This window comes from Patella vulgata, chromosome 4, assembly GCF_932274485.2.
Source record: "Patella vulgata chromosome 4, xgPatVulg1.2, whole genome shotgun sequence".
NCBI classification, from domain to species: Eukaryota; Metazoa; Mollusca; class Gastropoda; family Patellidae; genus Patella; species Patella vulgata.
The window spans coordinates 24021811-24033346 of record NC_065882.2 but is presented as its reverse complement, the minus strand read 5'-3'; the positions used below and the strand labels follow the sequence as shown (position 1 = coordinate 24033346).

The following is an 11536-nucleotide window of genomic DNA, read 5'->3' as shown; positions in this document are numbered from 1 at the left end:
GAAACTTGGTGTGTCGCTAGTTCTGGTGTTGTGCAAACTGTAGAGGTTCTGGTGTTAGGCAAACTGTAGACGTTCACGTCGATGGCGAGGGGTGAGGATCGGTCCACGGTAAGGTCTACGGCAATGGATGTTCTCTCTGGTGAGACGTCGTCGCACTGTATTGGTACTGATGGGTCTTCCGTGTGTTCCCACTGTTTGACGTGCTATCTCAGATGCCTGTGTGAAGGGATTCTGCACGTGCTGTCACACAACATGGCGGTCTTGTCGCCTTGTGGTAACCCTTGGTCTACCAGTTCGGAGGCGATCATTCGTGATTTTGGTGACCCGAAAGCGTTGCTGAAGCATGTGGATGGTCCGAACCATGGAGGGGTATATATTGATATACCTCTATGGTCTTAACATAGAACTGGAAGTGATTGGCAACGGCTTCGGCAGTGTGGCCAGTGTTGAGTCTTCCAAGCGCCTGGTTCCTCTGAGCTGTCGTGATTCGTGGCATGCTGCTGACGTTGTGTGAATGTTTAAACCAGGTATGGCGGGGTGCATTTTATAGGGCTTTTTGCCGGTGAACAGCACGTGCTGCATGAGTTACATCAAAATCATGGAGAACACATTACTATCTCAGAAGTCAGGTTGCCAGGTTGCGTTTTCAAGAACATTTCCTTGGTTCAATTCTGTGTTTGGGAAGGAGCCTTGTTGCTCAGGTAAAGTTGGGGACGTGGTCACAAATATATACTGAGCGCCATGGAAAACGCATCACTTAGTTTTTCGTATAACAAAATGATCCTGTAAACATATCTTATTTATTTTGCTTCTTATTGTGAACAATATTCAAATGGGAACCCATCAATAACAACACATTTGTACACTTATGGATGTTTAATCTGTAATCAACGGTACAAAGTCAGAGGGGTCAAAACCAAAAGTACGACACACATGTCAGTAGCGCGTGTGTCCTCCACGGGCTCTTACGCACGCTGTGCAGCGACGTCGCATGGAATTAACCAATGTTTGAAAGAATGCCTGGGGCAAATTGTTCCATTCTTGGACAAGGGCAGCTTCTAAAGCAGCAATGGTGTGCATCTGTGGTCTCCGATACAGACGGCGTCCAATCTCATCCCAGACATGTTCTATCGGTGCCATGTCCCGATAAAGATGAAAGCGACTCTCATCACCGAAGAGCACACTTTGCCAGTCTACTCTTCTCCATGTCTGGTGTCCTTGAGCCCATATCAAACGCCGCTGACGGTGATGATCCATGAGGATAGCTCCAACATAAGGTCGTCGTGCACGGAGTCCTACTTCTCTTATACGACGTCTTACGGTGTTAGCACTTACTGGTCCTTGTCTTCCGACCACTGCTGCACCTGTTCGAGTCGCTGGGCGGAATTTGTCACGCAGATGAGTGACCCGGATGTAGCGGTCTTGAGACAGATTGACGTTTTACAGTTCATGTACTGCACATTAAGTTGAAAACATGCTTTTAAAGGGCTCACACACAATGCTGCACGAGAATTTTGGGTTTTTCATGTGCATCTCGTGCAATTTTTTTTTTTGCACACGCGCCGATATGTTTTGCGTTTGGGAGCATTGTGTGAAACAATAGTTCATAGTATTGCATAATATTATACATACAAAACCACCTAGGAATAAATATTTGGGAAAAAAAAGTGATGCGTTTTCCATGGCGCTCAGTATACAATAAAAACATTTGGCAAGTTTTATGCAATGCGTCTATTAAGAGTAACACACCAACCTGACGTTTCTTTTGCTGCTTAGTATACATGCATTAAATACAACTGTAATATTTGGCAATACCCCTTTATATAGGTTACATCGGTTAATGACCTGATAACCCACTAAATAAAAACATGATCTGTGCAACAGTTTTTTATGCATACACCGCCATCTTGAAGTTATAAACAGTATTGTTTGGCTGATGCAGAAAAGTAAGTCCTTATACTTGATTTCATTGGATATGAATTTAACATGCTAATGCATTTTGTGTATATTTTAAATATAGGCTATTACAATTAGACTTTTCGCGTGGACGAGTAAAGTATTGATTTTAAATATTCAATTTTCATCTGAGTGGGAAAAAGTTAACCTTAGCGAAAGTGAAAGTGTTTGCTATAAATGTTAGGCCTACTTGTCCCCCGCCTTTATAAGAAAGCAGGGGACTATTAAAATGGGTTCGTCCGTCTATCTGTCTGTCCGTCACACTTTTTGGGACACAATAACTCTCTTTCTAATTGAGCTAGAATGTTCAAACTTGGTGTAGGTGTTTATTAGGTCAATGCCTTTATGGAGTTCGAAGATGAGTATTTTCTGCTTAGGGTAAGCAGAGATAAGCAATTTGATTGGTTGATGTTTTTGGACACGATAACTTTAGTTCTAATTAAATGAGAGTTAGAAGATGAGAATTTTCTGCTTAGGGTAAGCAGAGATAATCAATTTGATTGGTTGATGCTTTAGGTGAATGCCTTGATGGAGTTAGATATGATAAACATTGTCTGCTTACGGTAAGCAGAGATAAGCAATCTGATTGGTTGATGCTTTAGGGCCAATAACTTTGGTTTTAATTAAGTGAGAGTGATGAAACTCCGAGTATAGATTCATTATATCATTACCTTGACTAAGTTTGATGATGAGAATTTGAGAATTTTCTCTTAGGTTAAGGATCGATAAGCAATTTGATTGGTCAAGACTTTGGAACATAACAACTCGGCTTTTAATTGAGGTAGAATGTTTAAACTTGATGTTCATTAGGTGAATGTCTTGACTGAGTTCAATGATTAACATTTCGAGCTAAAGCTATACAGAGCTAAGCAATTTAATTTGTCGACGCTTTGGGACCAGATAACTTTGATTCTATCTGATAGAGAGTGATGAAACTGTGTGTATAGTTGATAATCGGTTTGATTGCTTGATACTTTTGAAAAAAATAAATGTACAACTAATTAATATGTGTCATCTATTTATTTTGGGATTTCGGTGGGGGACATCAGCCTCACTGTTAGCTTGTTTTTTTTTTACTTTTCTGCCGGTTCATAACCCAAATACAAATTTTATTATTCCGCTACAATTTAATGGGCCGAATCTTTACAAGGGAATAATTTACTTCTAAGTTAGTACTTATAGCAAGAGTGTCTATTCTAACATTGATACCATCAAAACACAACACAACGTAAAAAAACCTTCTTAATAAATTCAAAAATCAATGTCATCTTCGCGTATTTAATTAACATACTATGACATATTGAAACACTACAACTATGCATCTCCTGGGCAGATATCAACCAAAAAAATGTTCGAAAATTTAAAGTTAACTTAAATATATTTCAGAATCAATGATCTATCTATAAAAATGAGTTTACTATTGATATCATCTGTGGTTTTAGTGGTGACTTACCTCATCATAAAATGGTTTAAAGATCAACATAAAACACCTCTACCCCCAGGTCCAGGATTATTTGAATGTTTAAAAATTACATGGAGAATGATGCGAAAAAATGATACCCATTTGATCGGTGAGGATCTTAGAAAACGATACGGAGAGATATTCAACATCCGGGTGTTTTCACAAAATCTGGTTTTCATGAATAGTAGTCGCTTAATGCGTAAACTGCTCTCTTCTGGTCAATATCGTGACGTTACAAATGATTGACCATGGACATTTTACAGAAAACATATCAGCTATGATGGTCGAGACATTGCCCTGCGTGATCACGACGAACTGCTTGTAAAGTTGCGAAGAATGGTCCATGGAACTATCAAATTATATGGAGACGGTATTAAGGTTTTCGAGGATATGATAAATGGAGAAATAAAGATTTTACAAAAGGAGCTTGAAAAATCCACACAGGAAGCATCATTCAACATGGACAAAGCTTTAAAAGTTTCACTTATTAGAATTATCCATATATTTGTGAGTAAACTTTTCTTTAATACCAATAAGTTCAAAGGGGATCACGTGGCTAAGTCAGTAAGACGCTGGCTCGCTAGCCTGGAGGTCGGGTGTTCGATCCCTGCATTGGCCGAGAAATTTATCCCGATTTTCCGGCGTGGTTTCCCCTTGTCAGTGATGCAGGACGAAAAACCGAGGTCCCGTGTACAAATTGGCGTGCACGTAAAAGATCCCTTGGCAGTTGGAATTCGATATATGAGTAGGCCGTAGCGCCGCTGCCCGGGCAAAATTTCCATCATAGCACACTGTATGGCGTATGCCCGTCTTCATTAGCCCAGTTTAGGAGCAAAACAGTAGGACCAATAAATTCCCCTATTTTTAGTCTCCCCCCCCCCCTCCTTACTCCGTCGTCCCTTTCACATGTTTTGGTGAATATTCATGATTTTGAGACTTAAGAGGCTGGTCATATTGAAATGTAGGATAGTTGCATGTTTCTCCATCCGTGGTAGAAAGCGCTATTGTCTTGTAAATGCCCCCATTATACCCGCAAAAGAATGAATATGCGATAACATTATAGAATTACTTATAGTTGCCGTGGGTGTATGATTCGTTGCTCCGCAACTTATCTGTACTTATCATAATACGCCCATTTGTTTATAACACATTTACGTATATTATTTTAGTCGCCCCTGCTCTGGTATTTGAGATTTTTAAATATTCAAACTTGCTGGGATACTTTGACCATGCCTAAGGAGGAAAGCTAAATTTTGTATTTGCTGTGCGCAGGTTTTGACTTTTGTCCCTTGCACCACATAGCATTAGTTTACTCGTGTATTCATCACAATGTATTTTCTTTCTTTCTTCAAGTTAACCAACGAAAAGCCTGCAGATAACGAAGAATCTCAAGATATTTGTGAGACCATTGAAAACTTTGATTATTTTAACAATTTAATGTTCAACAGTGCGCTGCTCAATGCATGTACCTGGGTTCGTTTTATACCGGGACCAGTGCGTCAACTATGCCAAGATAGTTTGAAAGCAAGAGACAGGTTGAACAATTTATACCTGAATCCTAGTATTACAGAAGTAAGAATCTCTGTTATAGAACCTGCTCTTATATTAAAGCAGCAAACTAATATACAGAATAGTCTCCACCCCCACTTAAGAGCACTTGATTTAAGCACCGACTATATAGTGAAGCACCCTTAAACCGAGAGGGTGTTGGATGGCCGACTGGAAACGAATTATGTGTATCAGTACCCGCCTCGAAATTGTCCACACTGTCTTGGTCAGGGAAGATGCCATTCAGGACTTCGCCGAGATTGCATCGTCTGCATTGTCACTATGCACTCCGCCATTTTACGGTTTGCCGCTTTGAAACACGTGGAAATATGTTCTAGTGCATAGAAAATACAATAGATGGCACTTGCAGCTACGGTGCTAATTTTAGCGAGGGTCATACTGAGTACCCGGTTATACCGGGTACGCGCATTTTAACGACATTTTATTTATTAGCTTGTGAACACTCGAGAGGTCACAATTTTTATCCGATTTGGATGAAACTTGAAATGTATATTTATGACTCAAAGATCTTGATTCCTTTCGATAATCGCGAATATCGGACCGTCATTTCCTGGATTATGGCCCCTGATTGTACAAAATAAATCGCGTCTCTTAGCTTGTGGACTCAATATTTAGCCCGTGGTCCTTCTATCGGACTGTAACTTCCTAAATTATGGCCCCTGCTTGTACGAATAATCGCCTTTTAGCTTGTTCTCTGCAAAATATGTTCGTATCTTGCATGAAAACCGCTTGTTTAAATTACTGTTTTAGAGAATGAAATCTCATGGTAAAGGTTTACTTGGTAGTATTTTAAGTCAAGCAGAAGACGATGTCGAGATTGACGAGGAATGTATTAAAGGAGTCCTTGGCAACATGGTAGCAGCTGGGTATTTAACAACTAAGGGAGCTTTAAGTGGATTTTTTCTGTTGATGCTTTACTATCCAGAGGTACAACGCCGCATTCAAGAAGAAATTGATGAATATATTGGCAAGGATAGAGATCCTAACCTAGATGACCGATCAGTAATGAACTATACAAACGCCGCCATTTTGGAATGTTTGAGATTTATTAGCCACGTCCCGATAGGAATACCGCATATGACTAGAGAAGATATAGAAATAGAAGGAATGCGGATTCCAGCAAAGACGACAGTACGTAATTTACATGCCCTTGTCATAACTTGGTAGTTTATTTTTCTAATGCACACATTAATTTTGTATACGCCCATATTTGAGCGTGGTGCGTATTATGTCGTCACCATGTCCGCCAATCGCTGACTTGATAGAAGATGCAGTTTTTAACTTTATTTTAAAGCTTGGTGTGAAGAATTAGGGTCATGTGAGGACGAACCCTATCAATATCCTTCGTTGCATGACCTTCCGTTGCCATAAAGCTTGTGAACACGATAGAGGCTACAGCATTAAATAGTTTTTTTTATTCAAATTCGTGAACACGATAGAGATCAGATCGCTTGAAGGCATAACGTATCAAATTTGGTCACCATGCTCTCGAGCTGCTACTGTTCGTATTCCAAAGTTACGCTTTGTATGATTATCTTTTATTATTATAAATTACAGTTGCTTACCAATTTTTGGTCGACGAATCGTTGTGAGAAGTATTGGAATGAACCTAATGTTTTCTTGCCTGAAAGGTTTTTAGATGAATATGGCAAACTTCTTCCAACTGAACACATTTTAAGATTACAGTAGGTCGTTGATTTCTTCTAATTACAATTTATTCTTGACACAACAAAACATTTATTATCTTACAGTTTTATTTGAACAGAGGAAAAACATTTTCTCTAAACATATATTAATTCAACACCACCATTTACATGCTCAGAAATTCAAAATAAAAAAAACATTGGATGAAAACTAAAACATACATTAAACTGCGGCTGTGTTTTAAAATAAATTATCTTGAACACTGAACACTGACTATTTAAATAAATGAGACAATTCGTTGGCAGCAACTGTTTATGACTTTGACTGGATTGTTTTACTTTATATAACATGAGGAAATATGGTGAAATACAGACCACTTTCAGATCAATAAGTACCTACCCACATTGATTAGTGTAGAAGCAATTTTGGAAATGAAACTGTAACGTCTTCTGTTATTAAACACTGACTTAAATTGGTTGTCTTGAACAAACCCTAGAATAGACTTTTCATTTTTACTTCAAAATGTTCGTCATTGTGTTGTGATAAACCATGCCGTTCCCCGGTTCAATTTTAATTTTAAATCATAATACATAAGTATTAAAAGATTGAAAAAATTTCAGAAAGTTTACAGTTCACCTTTGGTTATCATGTTTTTATACGCCCTGTCCGTCCACAATTGTTTGTGAACATTCTACAGGTCACAATTTTTATCCAATTTCAATGAAACTTGAAATGTAGGTTTATCACCCTAAGATCTCGGTTCCTTTCGATATTGACGTGTATCGGACTGTAACTTCATGGATTATGGCCCCTTATTGTACGAAAAATCACGTTTTTAGCCTGTGAACACTGTAGATGTCACATTTTTTTTCGATTTGGTTTAAACTTGAAATGTATGGTTATAACCCACAGATCTCGGATCCTTTCGGTATTCGCGCATATGGGACCATAACTTCCTGAATTATTGCCCTTGATTGTACGAAAAATCGCGTTTTTAGCTTGTGGACCCCATAGAGGTCACAATTTTATCCGATTTACAAAACCGTTTGAATATATCACCGTTACACCCTATATTTAGCTCGAATTTCGTAAAACTCGGACCGAAACTGATGGACAAAATGGCCGCCCCTCGTTCGCAAATAGTGTCAAAATATTGTGTATCAGGGTTGTGGACCCTCCGGAGGTCACAATGTTCATCTGATTTTGATGAAAATTGAAATGCATGTTTATAACCCACAGATCTCGATTCCTGATTCCTTTCGATATTCGCACATATCGGACCATAACTTCCTGAATTATGGCCCCTGCTTGTACGAAAAATCGCGTTTTTAGCCTGTGGACCCCATAGAGGTCACAATTTTTATCCGATTTACAAAACCGTTTGAATATATCACCGTTACACCCTACTGTATATTTAGCTCGAATTTCGTAAAACTCGGACCGAAACTGATGGACAAAATGGCCGCCCCTCGTTGTTCGCAAATAGTGTCAAAATATTGTGTATCAGGGTTGTGGACCCTCTGGAGGTCACAATGTTCATCTGATTTTGATGCAAATTGAAATGCATGTTTATAACCCACAGATCTCGATTTCTTTCGATATTCGAACATACCGGACCATAACTTCCTGAATTATGGCCCCTGATTGTACGAAAAAACGCGTTTTTAGCTTGTTGACCCCGTACAGGTCACAATTTTTATCCGATTTAAACAAACGTTTGAATATATCACTGTTACACCCTAAAGATGGTTGAGTTCGAATTTCGTAAAAATCGGACCGAGACTGGCGGACAAAATTGCCGCCCCTCGTTCGCATATAGTGTCAAAATATTGTGTATCAGGGTTCTGGACCCTCTGGAGGTCACAATTTTCATCTAAATTTTGATGAAACTTTATAACCCAAAGATCTTGGTTCCTTTCGATATTCGCACATATCGGACCATAACTTCCTGAATTATGGCCCCTGATGGTACGAAAAGTCGCGTTTTACCTTGTGGTCCCATTAGAGGTCACAATTATTATCCGATTTAAAACAAACGTTCGAAAATATCACCGTTACACCCAAAACTGCCGGACAAAATGGCCGCCCATCGTACACAAATAGTGTAAACATCTGGTATATCAAAGTGCCACAATTTTGATCTGATTTTGGTGAAACTTGAAATGCAAGTTTATGACTCAAAGGTCTCGGTTCCTTTCAATATTCGCGCATATCGGATCGTAACTTCCTGAATTATGGCCCTTGATTGAACAAAAAATCACGTTTTTAGCTTGTGGTCCCTGTAGAGGTCCCAATTTTTAACCGATTTTAAAAAAAACCGGCTGAATATATCACCATTACAATCTAAATTCTTGGTTCCTTTTGATAATCGCGGATACCCGAACTTAACTTCCTCGATTATGGCACCTGATTGTTCGAAAAATCGCATTTTTAGCTTGCGGATTCTCTAGAGGTCACAATTTTTATACGCCCACATTTTCATGTGGACGTATATTGTCGTCGCCCCTGTCCGACCGTCCGTCCGTCCACAATTGTTTGTGAACAGTCTACAGGTCACAATTTTTATCCGATTTCAACGAAACTTGAAATATAGGTTTATCACCCTAAGATCTCGGTTCCTTTCGATATTACCATCTATCGGACCGTAACTTCGTCGATTATGGCCCCTGATTGTACGAAAAATCACGTTTTTGGCTTGTGAACACTGTAGAGGTCACAATTTTTATCCGATTTTGATGAAACTTGAAATGTAAGTTTATAACTCAAAGATCTTGGTTCCTTTCGATATATACGCATATCGAATTGTAATTTCCTGAATTATGGCCCTTGATTGTAGGAAAAATCACTTTCGTTTTAGCTTGTTTTCTATCCATCTCTTGCAAAATGTGGGCAGCCGCTGGTTTTTTGTTTTGTTTTGTTTTTCAGGTTGATACCATTTGGAGTTGGAAGAAGAAACTGTGTCGGGGAATCGTTCGCCAAGTCTCGCATATTCCTGTATGTGACGTCACTACTACAGAAGTTCAATTTTTCACGTGGAGAAAATGTGTTGGCATCTCAGGATTCGGCAACATGGAAACCTACAATTTCTATGCACCCGGACTTTCTTAATTGTACCGTGCGTACGAGATAAACTAGTTTTATTTAATGGGATGGTACCTAACATGTAATGAACTAATTCGAGCATTATTCAACTTCTGAGATTTTCGTGGAATTTGTTTGTCAGCGAAACGAAGAACATTAGTAACGGGCTCTTGCCCTGGAGATCTGACCAAGGGCGTGTCCGTTTATTATCAGAATCGGAGTTGATTTATTTACATTCAAAAATTTTAGCTTTAGATTTCTTGTATTTTTCTTTATATTATTATGAAGAGTCAGGAACCGATTTCAAATTTGTATTGAAATAATATTTACAAAAACTTGTTTTAGTTTGTTGAGTTGACTTCTTTCATTCGAGTTTTAAATTCACGACAGATTCAAACTTTCGCAAAATTGCCTTTGTCTCAACTTTCTTTCAACAAAATTTTTACCGAATCAATAACTGGCAAAATCATTTTTAAAGAAAAATGGGGCCTAAACATTTGTCCGGTTCTGGGCAGCGATACGGGTTCCAACCTCTGGAGGGAAATTACGTGTGCGTGCTCGGATCGCGATTACGGGGGCGTGGTCACCAACAAAAAATATATAAAATCAACGTAGTCTAACCGTTGTACCACTTTCATAGAACAAATGAAACGTGATCACTCCCGTCTTTACTATGGCAAACAACGCCCACACAAGTGTGTGTGTGTGAGGGGGGGGGGGAGCTTAGAGCTACCTAGTTCAACTAAGAGCTACTTATGTCACTATAACAGCTCTTCCAGTTTGCTATTTAGAGAAAGAGAAAAATTGAGTTTAACGTCCCCTCGACACAAACTAGGTTATTTCAGGACAAACATATGGTTCAATTTTATTTCAAAAATTCGCTTGCGCGTAGGGGTCTTTAGCTGTGGGAGGAAACCGAAAGACCAGGAGAAAACCCACGAGGTTGGATAAACGACCCCACTTCTTGTCACGTACAACCGGGGAATCGAAATCACGCCTGCAGTTTTCTCAATGACAGACCTTATGATACAACGCGATCGTGCTAACCATTCGACCATCCAGTCCGCCCCACTAGTTTGCTATTTAAGGAGAGAGAGAGAGGCAGAGAGAGAGAGAGAGATTAACGCCCACTATTAAACTATCCTTAAACTACCCGACTGAGATGACTAAATTTTGGCGTTATTTCATCAATGATTAAGTACAAGTTCGCGTTCCAGAATATCACATTTTATGGCATTCTCGAACAATGATTTACTCACTGATTAGGCTAATCAACGTTTATAAATGTAATCCGCTTTTCAGAACATCACATTTTATGGCATTCTCGAACAATGATTTACTCACTGATTAGGCTAATCAAAGTTTATAAATGTAATCCGCTTTTCAGAACATGACTGTGCAGAAAATCGGAGATTAAATTCCTCATTAGGACTAATCCACTTTCGAAAAGATGGGCTTAAGTGTCAAAATCAGAACTGTTTTCATTACAATTAAAACCTAGGACTCGATAATACCAGCAAAATGAAACATTCTTTCGGGCTATTAAAAATAATCTGCTTCTTAGATATTGTGTACGTTTACTAGAGTGATAACTTAACTGTGAATTAATGCTTGTAATAATAACAAACTATTTAACATTAATATAATATTACTCTTTATAGCAGTCTTTAAAGATGGGTTCCCAGAAAAATATTTATTGGGTGGTTATTTCCAATAAAAGTATGGCAATTTTGGTATATATGGAAAGTAGAGATATCCAATCTTACTAGAAAAATACTGGATTCGCCGAAAAACATTCATGGAGCGTATACAGGACCAAAATGT

At 38.7% G+C, this 11536-nt stretch overlaps 1 protein-coding gene across 1 annotated transcript; it reads left to right on the top strand.

The window, feature by feature from the left end:
* Window positions 1-3348: 3348 nt before the first annotated feature.
* LOC126817505 (vitamin D 25-hydroxylase) lies at window positions 3349-10042 on the top strand. Its single transcript, XM_050544520.2, has 5 exons — window positions 3349-3925; window positions 4772-4990; window positions 5738-6118; window positions 6545-6672; window positions 9557-10042. The coding sequence occupies exons 1-5, from the start codon at window positions 3755-3757 to the stop codon at window positions 9759-9761; spliced, it is 1104 nt and encodes a 367-aa protein (XP_050400477.2). The 5' UTR covers window positions 3349-3754; the 3' UTR covers window positions 9762-10042.
* Window positions 10043-11536: the final 1494 nt, after the last annotated feature.

Coding starts and splice junctions, on each gene's coding strand:
- LOC126817505 (XM_050544520.2), top strand. CDS start 3,755: ATGGTCCATGGAACTATCAAATTATATGGAGACGGTATTAAGGTTTTC. Junction 4,991..5,737: donor TGAATCCTAGTATTACAGAA/GTAAGAATCTCT, acceptor TTACTGTTTTAG/AGAATGAAATCTCATGGTAA. Junction 6,119..6,544: donor GGATTCCAGCAAAGACGACA/GTACGTAATTTA, acceptor TATAAATTACAG/TTGCTTACCAATTTTTGGTC.